General features: G+C 35.5%; 1 protein-coding gene across 1 annotated transcript in view; it reads right to left on the bottom strand.

The window, feature by feature from the left end:
- The window catches only part of PLXNA2 (plexin A2), a 492,988-nt gene that overhangs the window by 169,266 nt on the left and 300,340 nt on the right, over positions 1 to 23,382 (bottom strand). Inside the window, exons 10-11 of the mRNA XM_026675200.2 lie at positions 16,652 to 16,852; positions 5,091 to 5,187 (exon numbers count right to left, since the gene is read on the bottom strand). Of these exons, the coding sequence (XP_026530985.1) occupies positions 5,091 to 5,187; positions 16,652 to 16,852 (298 nt within the window). The remainder of the gene's footprint in view (positions 1 to 5,090; positions 5,188 to 16,651; positions 16,853 to 23,382) is intronic.

Below are 23,382 nucleotides of genomic sequence, written 5' to 3'. Positions count from 1 at the left end.
TCTATGCAACCAAAGTGTCTCAGTCATGTCTGAATCTCTTGCAGTAAGGATTCATTTTTCACTCCTCGTCACCAGTGTACAGTACTTAGTATTTTAATCAAAATGATGGATATTCTAGGACCGTGGTGGCAAACCTATGGCAGCGTGCTAGAAGTGGCACACAGAGCCATTACTGCTGGCACGCGAGCCCTTGCACAGAAAAGGTCTACTGCGTATGCGTGTGCACCACCCGCCTGACAGCTGATTGTCGGGTGTCTGGTGCAGCGGCATGGCAGTGCATGGGAGACATGCGCGCATGCACAGAAGTGCACTGTGCATGGGGGGTCATGTGTGCATGCACAGATGCACAGTCGCACGTGTCACGCATGCATGTGCAAAAGCATGTAGCATGGTCACACAGGTCGCATGTGCATAAGCATGGTGGGGGCCATGCACATTGCCTTCTGGGTGATGGCACGCGAGGGCGAGCGCACAAGCACATGCACAATTATTGGCATGAGAGCCCAAAAAGGTTAGCCACCACTGTTCTAGGAGCTTTGAAATGGGAAACATCACAATGTGTAAATAAATATGCATGGCAATGCCAATTTTGGAATTAGAAAGCCAGTAGAAAAACTGATATAGCTACAAGCAGAGTTCACATATCCCAAGATTAATTTGTCTCCTGATTTGTCTCTTTTACTTTGGCCAGTCCTATCCTTAATCACCACAATCCTAAGCAAGCATCTTTTTTGCTAAAAGAAAGGGAGATGTCAGAAGGATGAGTTAGCTAATAACAAGAGAATTATGACACTAAATTTTACGAAAGCAACACATGTCCTGCATGATTGCATTAAAGTTGTAGCATTAACATTTATAGTCATTCCAGAGAGATTGCAAACTACAACCAGGGGTGGACTGCTACCGGTTCACACTGATTTGGGCGAACTGGTAGTTAATTTTGTGGTCAGTTCAGCAAATCAGCAAATTCCACCTCTGGCTGGCCCTGCCCACCCCACTCCGCCCCTCCCAGGAGTCCCCCCATGGCCCATTTTGGATTGCAGGTAAGTGCAGGGCCCATGCACTGACTCAGGGAAGTCGAAAACGGGCCTCCTGGAAGCTCTGGAAGGCCAGAAATAAGTCTGTTTCCTGCCTCCAAAAAGCCTATGGAGTCCAGGGAGGCATTTTCTCCCTCCTGTAACTCGAGGAAAACAGGCCATTTTCACAAACAGGGCGGTGCAGGAGGCCGATTAAGCCATGCCCACCATGGCCATGCCCACCCAGCACTGGGCAAAGACCCAGTTGTTAAACTATTTGAAGCCCACCCCTGACTACAATTAACAGGAATTAGGGGTCCTGATAATACAGTATATTGGAAATCTGTTTATCTTTATCTAACAACAACATAAAACAAGAGAGTCCTTGCCCTCTGGAAGCTCTGAAAGAAACTCATAAAAGATGTTGCTGTTTTTATCCAAGGAATATAAAATTCCAGAAAACATTGGAAGACCAGAATCACATGGGCCAGCGATATTTGGCAGCAGAGATAAGATTGGAGCTAGACATAGAGTTTTGTTCTACTTCCACAATGTAAAAAAGGGTAGGCCAAACCAGGAAGAGGCCAACATGGTTTTCTGGCAGCTTAAAAGGGAGCTGTAAAAGGCTGTAAGGCTTCCTTCAAGAAATGAAAAGAAGCTTGCCCAAGAAAAAGATATACAAATTCTAACAGAAACTGTAACGTGATCATGGGAAATAAAAAAAGGTAGAAAATTGGCTAGAAAAGTGTTTGACAACAAGGTTAGCCACAAAGGAGTGAAAGAAAGGCTCAAAAATATGTGGAAACCTAGTAAAACTCAGTAAATTCTTTGCATCTAGATAGACAGATACCCAAGTATTTCCTTTCTCAGAAAAAGAAAATTAGGTTTTATTTTTAAAATGGCGAACCAAGGAAGCCAGAAAATTCTAGACTGATCACCTTAATATTTGTCACTTGCAGTAGAAGACAAAGAGTTTTTGGGGTCTATGTGCTGATATACTGTATATGCTTTTTTACTACATTTTTGTGTTCATCTAGGCGGGTACTTATACTTCTATTGGTCTGTCCAATGTATGTGGCAGGGCATGATGCACAGGGAACTTCAGGACTTGAGTGAATAGTGAAGTCCCGATAAAAGAAACTCTCGAAATCATCAAAAATAAATACCAAACACCCAAACACCTCATGGAACTAACAGAACACTGCTTAACCAACACATATTTCATATACCAAGGACAAAGATACAAGAAAATTGAAGGACCCCCTATGGGATCATCACTGTCACCCGTCATTGCAAACCTGTTCATGGAAGAATTCGAATCCAGAGCCCTAGCTAATGCCACCCACAAACCCAAACTATGGTTAAGATACATCAATGACACATTTGTTATTTGGCCCCATGGAAAAGAAAACCTAAACAATTTCCTAACACACCTAAACAGCACACACCCCAAAATCAAATTTATCATGGAAACAGAAACAAACAAACAATTACCATTCCTAGATGTACTAATCTACAAAAAACAACAACAGATGGCACACTAGGACACACCATATACCAGAAGAAAACACACACCAACCGCTACCTCAATGCCCAATCCCACCACCACCAGCACAGATAAACTCCGTGGCCAAAACACTAATCGCCAAAACCAAATGCCTGGCAGATAAGACACACATAAAGACTGAACTATGCACCCTGACTAAAGTACTGACAGCTAACGGCTTCCACAAAAGCAAAATCACCAGTTTGATCCACAAAAACACACTGAGACATAATGGAGACCTAGAAGATGAACAGACCTATGGAACAGCTGTCCTGCCCTACATAAGAGGTACTACAGACAAAATCAGTAAGATATACACAGGCATCACATCAAGACTGCCTTCAAAACAGACAGAAAAATAGCAGCCATCCTAAAAAACCCCAAAGATAAAATTGACCTGGAAAACCAAGTCATATATGAAGTCCCCTGTGCATCATGCCCTGCCACATACATTGGACAGACCAATAGAAGAACAAGTACCTGCCTGGATGAACACAAAAATGCAGTAAAAAAGCTGGAACACACTTCCTCACTAGTCCAACACATGAAAGCAACAGGTCATAGCATTGACTTCAATGGCACCAAAACCCTAGCCACTATAGAAAACCCCAGTTACAGAATTATCAGAGAAGCCATAGAGATTGAAAAAAGACCTGAAAGCATGAATAGAAGAGATGACTCCACCAGACTGTCAATTATCTGGAAGCCTGCACTCACAAACAAAGAAATCTCCACACCACAAGCCAGGTAAACATCTGGGCACAAACAGATCCCCCCAATACCTCCAGCTCAAACACACCCCAACCAGGCACCCAGATGAAACCCAGCTTCTTAATAAATGATAGCCGTCCATTTACTCGGAGCCAAGCCGCACAAAAAGCGTCCAATACAGGAAACACAATGTTGCCAGCCAATCAAGACAAAAAAAGCCACAAAACCGAGAGAAGATATTAGAAACACCAATCAAGCAGAACACAGCAAACTCTAAGACCTATAAACACAGACGAAGACTCCCAACCAATCAGGATGAAGAAAAAACCATTCTGGCACAGCAGATGGCTAGCCCCAAATTTAAAACAGAAATGGCTGTGAAAGTCTGACTCACAGACGAATACAATATAGAAGCCTGATGATGGCAGATGAGATTCTGCCAAAACGTTGCTACAACTTTAAAAGCACAACTATAATGACGTGGGAAAATACCTGAACAAAGCTGAATACCATACACGTAAGTCCTCGCGAAAACTTATGAGAAAACACACACACACACACACACACACACACACAAAATATATATATATATATATATATATATATATATATATATATATAATATATAATATATATATATATATATATATATATATATATATATATATATATATATATATATATATGGCATTCAGCTTTGTTCGGGTATTTTCCCACGTCATTGTAGTTGTGCTTTTAAAGTTGTAGCAACGTTTCGCAGAATCTCATCTGCCATCATCAGGCTTCTGTATAGTGTTCATCTGTGAGTCAGACTTCATCTGTGAGTCAAACACTATACAGAAGCCTGATGATGACAGATGATGAATGTTTTTTCTCCGGTAGGACTAGTCTATCAGGGCAACCTGGTCTACCCAATTATGGGACGAAACATACTGTTTCCATTTTCGCCCTTCAGACACAATCCAGGAGCCTTCGCAAGCAGTTGACAAACTATTTTTGTGTTAAATTTATGTTGTACTGACATCATTGTGTAGACCAGATCGCCCTGATAGACCAGTCCCACCAGAGGAAAAAAATATCTCTGTTGGTACAGCAAACAAAGCAAGGAGAGCCCATGGCTTAGGTGTTAATACATCTACCTAATATGTTAGTAGCCTGGGTTCGATTCCCAGAAGGGTATGGCTAGCTGATGGGAACTAAATAGATCTATACTAGTCTTCCTTTATTTCTATGCCGGTAAAATATAAATTTAACCATTCAGTGACTTATAAGCTTATTATCCTCACACACATCCAAGGACAATATAATGCCTGTTTACCTTCAGGCCTTTCTAGTGTTGAGCTTGCAATTCAGCTAGTGTCCTAGGCAAGCCATGGGATTCACTTCTAGGGTCAAACTCTGCTTTTCTCCAAAAGCTCTTAAGAAGAAATAATACAAAATTATGGTTGAGACAGCTGCATATTTTTATCCACTTAGATTTCCTCATCATTTCCCCCCAGGTTCCTTCATATTTTTGACTCTTGAGATAGCTAGATTGACCCTGATTTGTGCCTTATCTTTATTTCAGATAGGATTAGAAAATATATGGAATTTTTTGTATTCCCTGTAATTATGAAGAAAGATTCCACGTGATGATAATTTAGGCATTATCTATTATCATTTAGACATTTTCTAAAAACACATTTTGATAAACAGTATGATATAGCATATTAAAAGTAATAATTGATTGGAATATAATGTCTAATTTGATTGGTTTATACTTTTCTTATTTTAAATAAATAAATGGAAAACATAACAATATATTTTGAAATATTTACCTTTCATATCCTCTGGGTTGTCAATAATGAAGTTTCCATTCCAAACGACAGCAAAATCTACAGCTAAATTACTTATGTCCATTCCATCATAGAAGTACTAGGAAATAAAAGGGAAATAAACATTCAGGCAAAATGTGTAAAAAGGTTGGGAAGCCAAGGAATGAACAATTTAGAATTTTACAACATATACAGTAGCTTTAGGGATATGCGGCAACATTGGAAAGCTAGAAGTTTTAACATGGATTTAGAGAGAAAGAGAGAGGGAGGCAGAGAGAGGGAGATGGGTGGGAGAGAGAGGGGGGGATTTACCACATAATTAAATCAACTGACAGACCTGGAGAGAGGTAATAGATTAATTATCCATTTCATGCAGACTGTTTCGCACTATTCAGTCTTGGCTTTGCTGATAAAGCCATATTATCAATGAAAGAATTAATGAGATGAAAAAGAAAATCCTACACATCCTTGTAACAAAGCTACACAATGCATAGCTCTTCTCTAAGAAAATACGCTAGTTTATTCTGTCTAAAGTACTTGGAAAATACCAGCATACTGATGTTTTAGATAGCATGCAGAGAAATAAATGAGATCATTTTTTTGGTGGGGGGGGGAGGTTTTTATTCAGTGATAGCTCACTGGGTTGATACAGACTGTGCTGTCTTGCCTTCTTCAGCCAAGTAGACAGTGATTCATTGAAACATATGTGTTAATAGACTTTAAAATGACATAAAACCTACAAATGACTAACACGGCTGCTTCCCTGACACCTGCAACACTTAATCTGTTTCCTTAAAGCAAAAGTGAGAAACTCCATCATCTATCATTAACTGCTCTGATCAATAATGAAGGATGATGTGCAGGGCAAATTAGCATCTGTATTACCCATTCTTAATTTAATGTTATAACTATCCTTAATCAGGATAACTGACATCTATAGTTTCCTTGGAAATGCCATGTACCTTTTCTCAGGAAACTATCTGAGGTGTTATCTCTACCAGAGGCAGGCAAATAATTTCCATTTAAATCAATATTTTTTCAGCCTATTTTCTAATTATCAGAGGTATAAAAATCCATGTCTACGTGTAGTTTTTGGATCACCTAACCAGATTTTACACGGCATTGTTTGCTTTCTGCTAACAGTAATAAAACTGCAGACTAACTCTCTACAATTAGCAGACATATACCCCCAACATACTCATAGAATTCAAAATGACCCATTTATGCTCCTCCCTTATATGGGGAACCATAATTTTATTATGGTTCCCTACTTGGGGATAGCATGAATGGAGCATTTTGAATTCTGTGAGTATGTTGGGGGGGTATATGGCTGCTAATTGTGGAGAGCTGGTCAACTCATGAATGGCTGCCAGGTCATCAGGGGAGGAGTCAAAATAGAACCTGCTACCCGGAACCACCACATTGAGGTATCCCAGCTATATTCATTGTAATCTAGTTATTTTATTATTTCAAAAGTGGGATGTTCCTATTTTGGAATTTTAAATATCTATCTAACTATTTAATTTCTCATTCTTATTATATTTTTAATAAATGTTTTTCTTCAATCTGAACATTAATTTAGTATGGATTTCTGACAAATCCAAGATATTCATATTTATTCCTAAGAAAGGATAAGAAGCAAGCAAGTAATTTGGCAGAAGTGATACAAGAGATAGATCTGAGGTTCTACCAAGCTTTTATCTATTCGGGGCAGATAATTATCTGGCAATTAAGGCAATTAATAGCAATTAAATTGGGTGACTGTTAATAACTACAAACAAACAAATCATATAGATCCAATAAAATCATTTTCAGGAATGCAGTTGCCTTGAAAAATATAAAGCCACTTGAATAGAATCAGAGCAGATCACACCAGAATGAAGCAAAGCTCTTTAAATGTGGAATGGCTGAGAGTTTGCAATATGGCTGTGGTGCACTGGAACAAACTATAATGCATACAGTTCAAGAATGTCTCCTCAGGAAATTCCAAGGTACTTGGGATGATCTCATTGCAGCCATACCAGAAGCACTTAGATGGTTAACTTCCTTAAATATCGAATTATAACATCTCATTGCAATTCTATGGCTCCATACTATAGTGATTTTATTACCATTTATCTTAACACTTTATCTCCTACATTGTATTGTCCTGATATCATATATATGTTACAATACAATATAGGAGATAAATAAACTAAATTTGTATATCAAATTTATGAAGTCATGATTGCATGACTTCTGCAGATGCCATATGTTAAATAAACAAATTATCTGAAAGTTACTATCTCTACCTGTCTCTTTCCTATATTTTGTCCTAAGGCACCTGTGGGCTAAGGCACCTGTGGAACGAATAAGAAGGGAGAGGCATTTGAGGCCTGGGTCTCTTCACAGTATTCAATTAAAAACATGTTTTAGAGTCAATATATAACAGGAGGAAAAAAATTCATAAAAATAAACCAAGAAAACTGCAACCTAACTGCCCCAGATGTTTGAACAGAGATTTTAAACAGAAATTTTCTCTCCTAACTAATTATCAGAGAATAACAGTCAATAGCAAAGGAAATGAAGGATAGAAAGATTGGTTAAAGAGGAAGCAAGGAAATTTCAAGGTAAATGTTGTATACATTTGCACATTAGTTAATTTTCTTAAATCACATCAAGTGATTTTTAAAAAAAATCTAAGTATCTTCTCTTTATATTGCTGAATAACTTGACATATATAGCATATATTTAAAGTACATACTTTATTACAAAGAGGCCTTAATAAGCAGAATATTGAACAAATGTAAATTACAATATGCCACCTGGATATGCAAACCACAGATCCCATGTATTATTAACTTTGCTTCAATTGGGCTCAATGTAAAACACTGTTACTTTGTCTAATGTTCTCTAAGAAATGTTAGGAGAATGTTCTTTATTTTAAAAACTTTTTAAAATTCTTGACATATTGCTGATGACATAGTGACTATACAAATTGTATCCTATTCAACAAGTCAGGCAGCAATAACTATAGAAAAAAATAACTCTATTTGGTCACGGATCAAAGTCAAAACATAATATGACAGGATATTCAAAGCAAACATTAACACAGTAATGTTTAGCTTTGGGAAATGAAACTATAACTACCAACAGAAAAAATATTAAATTCTACAATTAGTATTCCTGACAGATGTTCACAACTGATATAATAACTTCAGTTTATGCTACAGTGGTCAGAACCAACCAAATCCTATTACACAGTGGTAAGAAATTGGTGAGTAAATTAAGTACCTCATAATATTTCTCAATTAATTAGAGAACAGATATCTTTTCTCTGACATTTTAGATCTTATATGCATCTTGGAGTTTTGTTTGTATACACAAATAGTGAGTTTATTCTTTGGATGCAAAATAAATCCTGGAAATGCGGAGCATTCTCAATGGCCACAGAATACCTGGATTACAGAGAAGGAAAATTGGAAGTTTTCAGAAATAGGGTGCTCTAGAAAAGGGTATGTTTGGCTAGCTAACTAAAGGAAAGTTTGCTTCACAACTTTTTCATATCTTTATTTTATTTCTTGTGATGTTTATTACTACTATTTATGTGTGAGTATTGAGGTAGATATCCCAAACAGTCTATCCATATATAACAGTTGTGTCATCAGCCCTGAGAAACCTCAAAGTTTTCAAGTGCACAAAAATGTCCATGAAAAAAAGCCACAAGCCAACACTTTGTTGTGAAGATTGTGTATTTGCATTAGTACATTTACGTCAATGAATATATTGTATACATTATAATGTACAAACATACTCTAACAGAATGCTGTGTGTCAACATGACATTACTTCAATTTGTCCTCAGCTTAAGCTGTCCTTACTTCTAGCAATGTTAAAGAAGTATATCTCCCTAAAGCTAAATGTATCCAATGGCTATTGCATGTGTTATAAAAATTGTTACCCTTCACTATGTATTTGGTTGGAGATGGTGATCAATAGTGAGTGCATAACAACCTCCCTCTGGTTCCTGGTCAAATGCTGTTATTCTACAGATTCCAAAGAAAATTGAACAGAATTGCAAAGTAGCACAAAATTGTTCAGCTCTGAATAAATGCTTTAATTTTATAGTCCTTTTAGTTTTTATAAAAATGGCGATTCTAATGCACATGCTAAGGTTGGATAATAATCATGATTTTCCCAAAGTGATGAACAGTATTTAATAATCGGTCAGTAATTATGGTAGTTATGAGTTATTTGGGATTTCAAGAGCACAGAATTCTGATAATATGGAGCACTGCTTTGGAGCGTGTAGTTAAATCAGGTTCTCAGATAGAAAGAACTGCAAAATTTTGCTGCTGAAACTAAGAGTTGAGTCACCTGACAATGGAAAATAATTTTATTAATTGGGCTGACTCAAATTGGTGCCAAGGGCTTGAGATTTTCAAAGGGGATTTTTCAATACAATTATTTGGGGTATGGGTGGGGGAATCAAGAAGACACAAATGTGATTAGAAGTCATGGAAGCAAGGGATAGGAAAAGAGAAATGGTGAGTAACTGGCCATGAGTTGCTTATACAGAATGTTTAGAAGGAGACTGCTACTCAGAACTGATTGCTCTAACAGTAAGAAGGTACTGAGAGTGAAAACTGTGATTAATCACCCCTGAAAGAAGGAAGAGGCCTATGGAAAAAGGAGGAAAGAGAAAGGTATATTAATACTGCCACTAGCACCACAGATGCCAGGAGCCAATTTTATTGTCAATTATGTTTGGTCATGCTTAGGCCTAGCAACTATGGGTGAGAACTAGAATAAGCCATGGTTGACTGTAGGTAAATAAAAAAAAAATCACTTTATTCAGTTCAGAATGGGATGTAGAAAGAATGGCATAGGAAGGAGACTAGATTTGATGGTCAGTTCTGCAGCTAAACCTGCTCCATTCCTGTATAGACTGCAACTGGCAAATATTTTTCTTGCTAACTAGTAATCTGTGGGAGAGGGTGTATAGTAAAGCCAAAGAAATCAACCAATTGCTTTGATTATACTGAGCTGCACATGCAAAACCGGCATAGCACTATTTGATATGTGTCATAATAGAGGCACTACAGTAGGATAGGAATTGGCAATGGGAACATCCCATTTTCTGCCAGTATATTTTTTTTGCCAATCTAAGGCTGGGTGGATAGGACTTTGATTCACCAGTGGGAAAGGGACTACAGGGACAAATAAAGCATAAGGAAAATCAGGTTAGGTAACAAAGAAATAAGTTTAAAAGACTGAGAGTCATAACTATATTGCATGTTAAGAATAGCATGTCTTTTAACTTTTTCCAGAGCTTTGTGAACTTTGCATTAATGACTAAGTAATACTTTCCAAATATTCAGCCCTAATATACAGTTCAGAATAAAAGGTAAAGGTTTCCCCTTGTCCAGTAGTATCTGACTCTAGAGAGTGGTGCTCATCTCTGTTTCTTAGCTGAGAGAGCCAGTGTTGTCTGAAGGCATTTCTGTAGTCATGTGGCTAGCATGACTATGTGCCAAGATGCACAGGATGCTGTTACCAAAGTGGTACTACTACTTACTACTTGCACTTGCATGCTTTTGAATTGTTAGATGGGCAGAAGCTGAGGCAAATAATGGGAAGTCATCCCATCACGTGGCACTCAGGTCTCAAACCCGAGCTGTCAGCTTTCCAAGCTCAGTGCCTCTAACCACTGAACTATTGTGCCCCCCATAACAACTAAGAAACAATTCCTGTTAAAGCAAAATGTAAGAAAAAATGTAAATGAGATGAAATTATCCAGAAAACTTCATGAAGCAGTTTTTACTTAAAAAAAAAAACATAGTGATCTCCAGCACTGCAGAATCTAGAACTGTCTACATCAGGGCTGTCAAACTCCCAGCCTATGGGTTGGATGCGTCACATGCTGGCCATGCCCATGCCTGGTTTAGCGAGGGGAAAAAACATGAGTTAGACACCCCTGGTCTACATGGTCAGCACAAGACTGAATAATGAACTTTTGCTAATTACTTTTGTTGAGTAGTTTACTCCAACATTTAAACTTAGGATTTTAAAAGTTTGATTTCATGTTTCCAAAGGATACAAAAAAGTTAGCAATCATTCAAGGACTTAAGACTTCTGAAGGGAAAAAATGATTTTTACCTTAAGTTGACAGTATTAAGAAATGTTCTGTTCTTTATTTTTAATAAACCTACTTCTATACAAAGATCTGAATTGAGCATATCGTGGTCCACTTCAAACAGTTTTCTTTTTAAAAAAAAATCGACTCTGCTGTCTTCTAAGTGGCTGTTATGGACTCTGTTCCAAATTCCCCATCATATAAAATGTGAGCTAGGTATTTAGCGACAAAAAGTTTATTTGCAGCTGGGGTGTAATCGGCATTTCTATTGTACAGAGAAATGACATCTAACTGCAGTGCTGTGGGGAGCATTGTATGCAACAAAAGTAACTGCCTGTGGAGTGAAACATCACCCCAGATGTTTAAAGCATGACACCTGCTCGATTTAATGCTCGGTAACTATACAGGTTAGCTTTTTTATTATTATTTTTGATAAAAAAAATATAATCTTTGTTTAGCCAAAATAGATTTGCAAAACTTATTTTCTTTAATAAAACATTAAGATTTAGACTGCCCTCCTTAGACCGATTGCTGAATGAGAGAATTACTATGTTTCACCATAGAATAATTACATTATGCATATTTTTGGTGGATGAAATTCCATTTTAATTAAACATTCAATATTAAATATAAAATTTAATTCAGGTGTGGCAAGAATACATTCTCATTAAATGCTTCTCTAGGGCCTAAAGAAAATAACTGGCTAAGTTATATCTTACTCTCAGATAAATATTGTCATAGGATTTATAGATAAGACTAAGTAAAGAATAGTGAATTGTAGTGGCCTTATGTTTATCCATAATCTGTATTCAGGCATGTTCCTCAAACATATGTTTTCTGAATCCAGCCAATATATGGACAGATATCTGGCATACATTTTACAGCCTGTGCTTAATAGATTGACTGGATAATAATTAGCAGTATAGTCTCTGTTGTCCTTCCAAATATCCTAATCTGGATGTTTATGATAATGGATTCCATGATATAAAAAGTGAATAGACTTCAAATCTCTTTAAACTATTTTAAATTATCTTATATTATATTTAGTATCTCATACATATTTTCATGGGATTATTTTCTACTTCCTCAATAGGACTTAGCTTGGAACAGGTGTATGCAAGATTGTGCTGCAAGAATTATCATTCTTGTGATACATTTATTCACCAAGTCTCTCTTCATTTTTATTTTAAAAGATAAAGTTTACAGAAGATCCTTAAGTAACATCTTAGAAAATTCCCATGGAATAATTACAAAATTGTTGATTTCTAGGAAGAAACAGTGAACTGAAGATAGTTTAACTAAAAACACAGCTGATGATAGCGGTAGAGTGAAGATTCACTGAATAGATTGGGTTTTCATAATTCATTTTTGGACTGTGATGACCCTGGGTATGGCACAAAGGCAACACAGTCAAATAAGCAAGAAGTGTCTCTTTAATACCTCCAACTTTGCCCCCAATATCCAGGTTACCTTCGGCTGGAGAAAAAACTTCCAAGAACAATCTTTAAGTGGAGGAAATTCAGTCCGAAAACAAAGTACATACAAACTGTAAATAAAAATCCACACAAATCACGCTGCAGTAATTAACTTGACAGGGCAGGAGAAGGAATTGCAGACTTGAAAGCCCAGCAAAACATACACAGTTGATAAGACTCCAGGAACCTAGATAAGCCTCAGGGATACCAGATAATTCACGATTTGCTCCCAACAACTTTGCTGAGTGCAGCTTCTCTTTTTAAACACTGTGTCCCCAGCTGCAGCTAATGAAAAGAATCAGGGCCCTTTCCTCCCCCATAAGCCACGCAACTCACATTGCTACCTTCTCCGTTCCTCCCTGCCTTCCCTAGGATGAAGAGGGGGTGGGCCTGGTCTTCCTTCGAATTGCATCTCCCTTGCTCTACCTCTCCCCTGCTCTGCTCATCTGGCCTTTGCCCTTCCCCAGTTTCTTCCACAGACAACTGAGCCACGCTCCCACTCCCTGTCAGCTGCTTGGACTCCCCCTCCAAATCAGATTCTGACAAGGGCATGAAATGGACAAGGACAAGACTTGAGATTGCCCACAAGTGCCTCAAACAGTTGCTCTTCATAAGGAAATTCCAAGACATGGTCTCTAGCACGTTTAGAGCTCTGGGAGTTGAGGGAATGCCATCTTTGGTTGATTAGTGATTGATGCCTTTATGGATATAGTACTTAGATTGATAAGCTTGAAACACTGAGTTTCCTTCAATCTTAGTGAAAGAAATTTTAAATCCAGGTCTAAGAACTATAAATAGTTTCTCCTTAATAAATACGAGAAGGTTAACTAGACTGTTGAATTTGGAATTTTAAAACAGACTAAGAGTACAAATGGATTTGAAAATAAGGTTTTTAAATTAATCATGAAAATCCTTTCAGTTGAAAAAAAGTTTAGTTTTGAATTCTTCTTTTAAAAAATGAAAGGATGGGACTTTGAAGGTTGCACAAACCAAAATTACCAAAAATTACAATTAAAAGATAATACTTTACTTACTAATAAAGAATGGACACAAAACATTTCAAGATTTGACATATTGAACAATATTTGTGAACAGTGTGCAGACATTAATTGTAAGAATGTCTGACGTTATTGATAGATTGCCTTTATAAGATTTTATTGTAGAGGAACAAGTTTTAACAGATAAGACTAAGAGTGATCAAAGAATGGATTTAAAAATAACAGACTATAAGAAAGATAGAAAAAGATGCTGCACTAGTTCTACAAATTAAACTAGCTGATGTCTTGATAATTAAACAGAATGTACATATAAGAAACAAAAATCTGGATAATATTGCATTTACAAAAGAGACTTGTTAAAATTTTGAAGATTGTTGTAAGAAAGAAAAAATGAAAAAACAAAACAAATTCTCAGATATTATTGGAAGGGATTAGAGATCAAGATTATTAAAGTAAAAGGAAGAAATATAAAGTTGATTTATTTGATCAAGATTAAATAGATATGCTGTTATCTTTGATACTCCTTAATAGACTTTTTGCTCACAAGGACTGAAAAATGATCTTCTAAAAATTAGTTTATAGATAAGAGATGAGATATGGGAAGAAGAGATCATTCGTTGCATTTTAAGAAAAGGTAATAAGTTACTATTTTTTTTTATACTTGTGATGAAGGGAGAAGTCATTTTTATGTATTTTTCCTTTTTTTAGGTTAAATGTTTTCTTTACAAACATTATAGTAATGTTTAATAAAATTACTATTTAAAAATTATGAATATGTTGATTCTGGCATGACAGCAATGACTGGTGTTCCTGCTCTTGGGAATGCAATAATGATTGATATGTTTGATTCCATTATTATTTCTGTTAACTTTGACATTCCTAAGGGATCATTCTTGCTTCATTGCAAGCAAGGGAGCAGTGGCCTCTTTTATGGTGCTTGTTCAAGGGAGATTATGTTTCTTTAATTCTTTTTCCTCCTGTCTCATTCCTGTTCCTTCCCTGTCTTCTCCAAGCAACAGACAGACAGCTTTCCAGTGTTACACATTATTTCAAGCTACTGGGGCCTGGAATTTGACAGCTTCCTGATAAGAGGCCTGCAATTCTCTTTATCTCTCCTGTGTGAATTAGCTTTGCTTTAACACCTTTGTCATATGCTCCCCCACCAATGCCCTCCTTTCCTGACACCCCCAGTCAAAGGGGAAGCTGACAGATAAAAAAATCTTCTCTGGGGCTAGGATTCTAATTAAACACCTCACCTGCCTGTAGCACATTCCCACCTGGAATTCAGGATTAGTTTAATGCTGGCATAAATGCTTCTAAGTCCTTTTCTTTTCTTTTACCCTCTACATTTGCCTCATCTGCAGCCTTGTCATCTGGGGCAGCAAGCTCTTTCATACTGGGAAACTGAACAAATGTAAGTAAGACAGATTTCCAGTTACTTAAATGTATTTTAAAACTTCATTTTCAAAAAAAAAAAAAAAAAAGTGGGGGGGGAGGAAAAGAAAAGCAAGTCAACAAACCCAAATTATACTTTGTTGAGAAGGACTAGAAAGAAAAGATGGCATGGTGATATGTAACAGCCTGCTGTGGCGGCAAGAAATGGGTAACTAAGATAAATGGACAGAAGAAATAAATGGCCCATACTTGGGTAATCTCTCAATTGTTAAATGGTGGTTCAGTTTCTTAGGCAACCCTGTACTAAACTGAGTTGATTTTTCTTTTTGCTTTGGGCAAAAAGACAATATCAATTTCTTCCCTAATTTTTAACAGAATAGTGAAAAGGACACACAAGTCTTATACAGTAACATAACTTCTTCTACTGCATCATTTATGAATGAACGTCTTATAATTTGCAATCTCTCAAGTTGTTTTGGTATCTGATATAGACATATAATTCACCAGTGACTATACAAGGAAATTTATAAGTTTGTTATAAATGGGGAAAAGCACTCATGTATAAAGAAGAGTTGTCAATTCATTTTATTTGGACAAATGAATATAAATGAACATTACCAGGTTATCACTGTAGCTATGCCAACCTATGATTTCTTTATATAATTCAATTGTATTGTAGACCCGAGAAAGGAAGAAAGAGAAAATACTGTACATTGACTTATTCTAACAAGAATTAATTATTTAGTTATTTTGCCCTACCTGTATATATTGCACTTGACTCTTCATTCACCTTATGTTTTTACTGGTATTTTTTAAAAGAAGAAAAGTTCTGACATTCAAGACATGATAAAGTTATGGCACCAGGTCAGCTAATGATAAAGTTATGGCACCAGGTCAGCTAACCCTATTTATAACACTGTATTTCCTTTGACCTATACTCTGACATTTGTAATGAATACGCAGGCCTAAGATCTTTTTAGTTATCCACACTTTAATGCTGATGCTTTTCACAGTTTATGTGATTTTGATAATGAGATGGCAAGGCCTATTTTCTGTCATGGAAAATGGATTTATATCTTGCTTATATTAGTTGTACTATCTAATTGTGCTTCTCCTAAGTGCATTCTATTGCCAGTGAGATCAGCTACTTAGAACTATCCTTCAGAAAGAAAACATTTATCAAAAGCTTATTTCTTATCTCTGATTGTCCCACAGTTATCAAATATATGCCCTTAAGGTATCTGTTTGTCTTTTTCCTGCTTTATTTGTGCAGGTAGAAGAATATTAAATTCTACCAAGTAATTGTGTCATCTGTAGCCTTCAACACGCATTGATTCTTCTTTTGTTTTTGTTTTTTTGAGATTGCTATAAAGTATTTTTAAATTATTGCTTCTATTTCAAATTGATTTATTTTGTATTGTACAGTTTCTTGGGAGGTAGAGATTAAACTATTTTATCACAAAGGTTTTTTTTTTTTAAATGAAGTCTGGAAATGTAGCAAATAAATAAATCCCCAACTTTTTTACATCAGCAAAATCTATTTTTATTATGACTTCCGATCTCACAAATTTTATCATCTTACCGAACTATTCTGGCATTGTACACTTGAGCTATTGAAGCGAAGAGCAGGTACACGATGAATCACTCCTTGGATATTGAGAACACATTCGTATCCACGCTGGCCAGATTGCGGTTGGGGTAAATTTCTAGCTTTCAGTGTGATGGGCTTCACTTCACCAACAGGGATCAAAATTTCTTCTGTTGGAAATAACTGTGGGCAGTCCTGGAAAATACAAACAGAAAAATGTTATTCAGATACAGATGTAAGGTTTTGTATTCAATGTATTTGAAAATTGATAAAATATAGAATTTGAGAAACAATATCTTAGTAATGAAAAAAAAAACCAGTCTTGTGTCTAAGTTTTTTCCACAAAAAATTGCATGAAAATTCTGTTAAGAATTATTTTTACTTCAGATAGTCAGAATTGTGAAAGATAAGGAAGGAATCAAGAAAAAATGGCTTCCTGGTTAATCTTCATTGACTGCATGCTGTGTTATTAATACTCCTAATAGTATCTCTCTTGGCCATGCTGCTACTGGGAGTGTCATTTCCCCCCAATAGCAGAAAATACTATTTAAAAAAAGGCGGGGGGGAAGCAATATACATTTGGAAGGAGAACACAATTAAATGTACTCATTAACTGTATCTGAAGAATTCTTCCAACATGGTTTACAAACAACAGCATTGTTTTTTTGGTGATGTTTTTGATGATGAAATTATGTAGGTAAAATTAAAGAAGTCAAACAGGTACCAAATCCACTGCTATCTTAAATCCAAGAAACATTACAGATGTTTCAAAAAGAATTATAGTAAAGGGATTGTCACTGTGTCATCCGTGCATTTTTCCCCAATTACCACACACTAAAACAACTGATATTCAGGGGGTATATCACATTCTTATTGAAAATAATTAAAATTCATATAAAGGTCACTATTATATTTTAATTTTAAAAATCTTGATTTATAACAATGCAGATAATGATGACTACATACTAATTTCTCTTTGAAAAATTTCTCAGTATAAGAGATAGTGACTCATCTAAAACCAAGATGTCAGAGGCAGGACGACTACTTAAATATCTCTAGATAAGCTCAAAGCAAAGGTGTGAATTAATCTGATATTCATAATCAGAGAATGGAGGTACTTGATGAATAAGTTGACTTCGAAGGCTGATGTTTTAGTGTAGGAGTGCTCAAATGAGATCAGGCTCAGATAACACCAAAACAGGGAACTAACTAGTAAATTGTTATCAGTGGTATATCAAAGCTGTCACAAATATTTCAGTGAAAGTTGTTTTTGTCCTCTATTTTTTAAATTTTCACTAATTTTCACTGCTTGTCTAGGAGTAAGTAATCAAAAGGGATAGAAGGGAAAAGGAATATTCCTGAATAGATGTGCAAGAAAATATTGTAACCAGGCACATTTTTATTTCTCATGTTTTTGAATTGTAAGATATATATGCTTATATGGTTCAGTGCATCTAGCTCAGGTTTAGACTGAATTGTCATTGATTTGTTGTCCTAGTAGAGGCAAGCCCATGCATAGTTTTCCAAATGAATTATGTTTAATATATTCCAAAGTCTTTCTCTCTCCTTTGAATGAAGATTTAGCCAGGGTTTCATTAAAATGGATCATGCTGGTTGCAGTTAAGCATCCTAGTTTCTCTTGGGATACTAAAATGCCTAGAGTGAGGATGCAGAAGCAATAGTAATAGTGACTAGAGTTATTGGAATCCAACTTAGTCCTGTTCACACGTAATTTCTAATTGTACTAAATATATCTGATTTAGTGAGTTTTCACCACTGACTGTTTTACAGTCAGGCATGCATATACTACACATTTCAAATGGAATGAGTGAAACAAATGAGTGAAAAACATGTCAAGAGTTTCCAATTGTTCTCAATATAATTTAGGTTTCTGTAAAAATAAAAACCTTTCACTAAAGATCAGGAGAATGAAGTTTGTAATTTCCCCCATTTAACTGATCCTGAGTTCCATTCCACTTAATGACACTCTTTTCAAATAGACAAGTATACTGTGTTTCTTTTTAAAGGATATGTTATATTTAGAGCTGAAATATGAAGCATTTTTCAAATGACAGATGAATTTTTGACAAATACACCAGTTAATATATTAATGTACTTTGAGAACTTCTTCAGTAATACTTTATATGGTTTTAAAACAAGAAGGCTAAAATATATAATTCAAAGCATTCACAACTTTCAGAAAAAAATGACTCATGCAATTACAAAGCATGCCCTGCAGCATAATTTGTTAACAGGAAATAACAACTCTACTATTGCTAATTAGCACATGGAAGTGTTCAGTTTATGACATCACAATGTGTACAATATTTTATTTCCCTGATATAATTTTTCAAATTAAAAATTTATAGCACTTTTTAAAAATTATACCCACTATAGTGAATATTCTGTTCAAATTTGTTTTTCTTTTAACTCCTCTGTCTTTAAAATGCTTTGAACCCATTTGTAGGAATTCCTCACAGAAACTTTTAGTATTAGAAATGTTGGGGTTTTTTTCCAACTACAGGCTTAAAAACAGCTAAAGTTTCAAGTTTTATGATAAGTCGTGGTTTGAAAAGCCGATTATCACAGTGGTTTATCAGATCTGGCCGTTTATCCAACCAATGAAAAAAAACTAGACAACTAAATGACTAAGACTAATTAATTAACTAAAAATCTGTTAAGTCCCTGAAAAACAGTTTATAAAAACATGAGCCACAAATAGATTATAAGTTATCCTCAATTTAAGAGTAATTTCTCATAATTTTTTTTTTTGCAGTGTTTCTTTAAATATAATTTCTGCTCTTCTCTGGAATGCAATGTTTAGTTTGGCGGTTTTTCCACTACCAGTATTAAATAGACAATATAGCGTTAGTTTGCCAAATGGAGGATGTGACGTATAATAGAAGAAAATGCTAAAAAGCATGAATTGATGAATGAACTGAAAAATAGATATGTTGTATTCTTCCAAACTAACATAAAGGTGAAGGATGTGATAGATTTTAATAAAGATGGCCTGATTTTAAGGAATGGGGTTGATGATCACCTAAATGAATGAAGGGGTTAAGAGTTGCATGAACACTACCATGATTCCTAACATACAATCTGGTTTATATAATGAGAGATATAGTCCAAACTCTCTGGTGCAGGGCTATCAAGCTCCTGGCCCATAGGGCAGATGCGTCACGTGCTGGCTACGCCCATGCTCAGTTTAGCGAAGGGGAAAAAAGTCCTGATACATCACATGACACTCCTATGACAACATGAGTTTGACTCCCCTGGTCTGGAGGATGTCAGATTAGGAAAAACTTGCTTGCATAAATTCATAATGAAGCTTCAATTATCTATGGTGCTTAAGACTATTGATATAATAAGACCTTTGGAAAATTTTTTCCAAAGGTCTCCTGGAGCAGAGGGTGTGAAAGAAAGGGATTACAAGGTGATCTTCGATTCTTGCCCTTTTGATTGTCCATAGCTAGTCTTTTCTTGACACTGATTTTATTTCATTTTTGTTTTAAAACCAAGCTACTCAAAACAGTATTCTGAGAAAATAATGCTGATATAATTAACCTAAGATCTTTTAAAGCTTTACAATATGAAATACATAAAAGCATGCTATTTTGTAGAAATTCATTGATTAAGCTTATTGTGAAAGACCAGTTGGAAAAAAAAGTAAAACCAAACACCTCTCTGCATCTTGTAGTTACTTTACAAGATGCAGAGAGGTGTTTGGTTTTACTTTTTTATGTTATATGTCCCTTTATCCCCCAGATCAGTGGGTGTGATGGGCAATTATTCTTTCTATACTGCATCAATTGCCCTATGGAATAACATTTCACAGAGATCCAGATGGTACTGCCCTTGCTGGCCTTTTGTAAGGCATTGAAGATTTGGTTATTACCCAGGATTTGGGATAGGTGGTTACATAAGTCTTTACTTGCTGAATTGAAATTAGACATAGAATTAGACCTTGAACATATCTCTCTGTCCTGGTTATTATTTATATTTGGTTTTCTTCTCCTTTAATCTTTTGGTTCACCATCTGGGTCACTGTACTGTTAGTTGGTATATAGTATATACATTGTTGGACAAGTAAATAAAATGGGAAAACAGTTTTCCAGAACAAAAACAATGTGGATAGTGATAATTTCTATTTTCTTTTAGCATACATCAGAACTGTAGAGTTGGAAATGTTACATGCAGAAGGGTTTGCATTATTGGATCCATGGAGAACATAATGGAAGTTTTTTTTTTTTTCTCATTGCAAAATTTTCATTAGGAGAAATATGTCAAACACCATCATGCCATAATTAAAGTCTATTCCGGAAAAGGGAGAAATCATTGGACATTTGTACTGCTTGATAACTCAATGATTGAAGTAAGAGACATCTAAAAGTGTGGAAGGAAAGGCTACAACACCACTGCAGCAGGATACAGTCACACTAGTAGCCATTTTGACACAGCAAATGAAGTAATCTCATGACCTTGGTTAATTTTATAAAAGCAAAGGAGGATTGGACTTGATGAATGAGGGACCATTAGAGAATCCCAAATTTGTAGGAATTAAAAAAAAGTATCCCAGAAGAGGGCAATGGCAAATCATTTGGGTACTGTTGTAAAAAAAAATACATTGACATGCCCAAATAACCACAGGAATTTGAGCAAAACTGGAGGAAATCTTTACTTCACTTGCAACATGAGTTTTTTTGTTGTGAGATGGGCAGGTATATAAATTTTATAAAATAAATAATTTATCTTATCTGTGTTGAATTTATAAAATGAGTCATTGAGGAAAAATATATAGAGTTTATAGAAAAGATTATGAGCTGGTGCAATTATGATATCTGAGCAGATTAATAAACTCTCTTGATAAGCAAGACACCGAATCTATCCACCTTGACAGGGAAGCATTGAGATTTGCCAGTATAAAAGTCCTCCTGTAAAACAGATGTAAAATAATAGATAATTCGGAAATAATGAAAGGAGGATCCATTAAGTCATTGTACTGGAAATGTTTTAACAGATAACAGATAATCAGAGTTGGAAGGGACTTTATAGGTCATCTAGTCCAACCCCCCGCCCAAGCGGGAGACCCTACACCATTTCTGACAGATGGCAGTCCAATCTCTTCTTGAAAGTCTCAAGTGATGGCGCTCCCACAACTTCTGAGGGCAAGGTGTTCCATTGGTTGATTCTTCTCACTGTCAGAAAGTCTCTCCTTATTTCCAGATTAAATCTCTCCTTGTTCAGTTTCCACCCATTATTCCTTGCGTGGCCTACAGGCACTTTAGAAAATAGCTTGACCCCTTCCTCTCTGTGGCAGCCCCTCAAATATTGGAAGACTACTATCATATCTCCCCTGATAAATGTTGGTTCTCTCTCTTGTAAATCAGGATCTAAAACTATATTTTCCAAGACTAGTATAGATACAAACTATGAGGTAGCAGGTATAAAAACTGATGAAAAAAATTGTTGAAGGGGAGAGAAAAAAGATGCATTGGGCCAAATCAAGAATCTGATATTCACAGGATTTTTATTTTTATTTTGAAGTATTCAAGACTCTACCTAGTTCTGGCATGGATTTGATATATACGTACCATTAGATCATTGCCATGTATGCATTAAATTTTCATTATTCCTGAGATTTTCAATTATACACATTTTGGAAATCTAGGCTGTAGATAGTTAGCATAAATCTAATCAATAGAAAATCACTTCCTCAATAAGTTCAGAGTAAATGGATCATCCTTATTCTTCTAAAAGATACGGAAATATACTTAGTAATGTCTTCTATTTTATATTTTTTGATGGCCAATAAGTAGCTATAACCTTCTGAATTGGCTTATGGAAACAAAGACCCTTAGCACAAAATAAATTTGTAGAACATAATTCTTATTTTAATTCTTACCCACAAATATGTGTCCATCAAAAAAAAAAATTAATACAGTTTGCATCTTTTATTTTTAAATAAAATGCTCAGAAAAATACCATCTACAACTATGTTCTGTATCTCATCGTGTGAATTCCAGAAGATTCTACAGAAACAGTTGTTTCAATTTGCTTCACCTGATTAGCCAGCTCCATTATTGTCTGTTTATGTGAACGTATGAAGGCTCTTCACTCAGGTTTTTGATGGGGAAGAACGAGACCATTCATTTCACTGGGTTTTCCATCTTTTATCTTTATTTTTTACATTTTAATTTGATTTTTGAGAATTGGGTGGCATACATGTTAACTGCTGCTGCTGTTACTACATATTAATAATAATACACAAGAAAAAGGTTAGATATTAGATGTCCACAAATCACTACAATTAGATTATACACCTAGGCTTAATTTATTTATGTAAAACATAATGAACTCTGGACAGCTTCCAATCAGATTTTGAAGCCTTTCAAGATTTATGCCTCCTTATAATGCAATTTTTCATTCTCAGAAAATGTAAAACATAATTTAGTGATTTGGTAGACTCAACCAAATGCATACATTGCTCTTTTCAAATATACATCAACATATGTATGGTTCTGAAATAGTCAATACTCAATGAGATATTGGAATATGAGTATATTTGGATATTTTATCATATACTTGATATGCAGCTAATTTATATTATTGTTTCAGATGTTTGCAAAATTTATCAAGAAAAAAAGACAATGTATAAGCTGACCTGGATCTTTACCATTGGTCTATGGGTTTCAACTCCTTGCTTAAAAGATCTAGGTACTGAA

Source organism: Notechis scutatus, chromosome 3 (assembly GCF_049901735.1).
Source record: "Notechis scutatus isolate UNSWTSFEM ecotype Mainland chromosome 3, rNotScu1.2, whole genome shotgun sequence".
Taxonomy (NCBI): Eukaryota; Metazoa; Chordata; class Lepidosauria; order Squamata; family Elapidae; genus Notechis; species Notechis scutatus.
The sequence above is the reverse complement of the archived record's forward strand: the minus strand, read 5'-3'. Positions and strand labels throughout refer to the sequence as shown.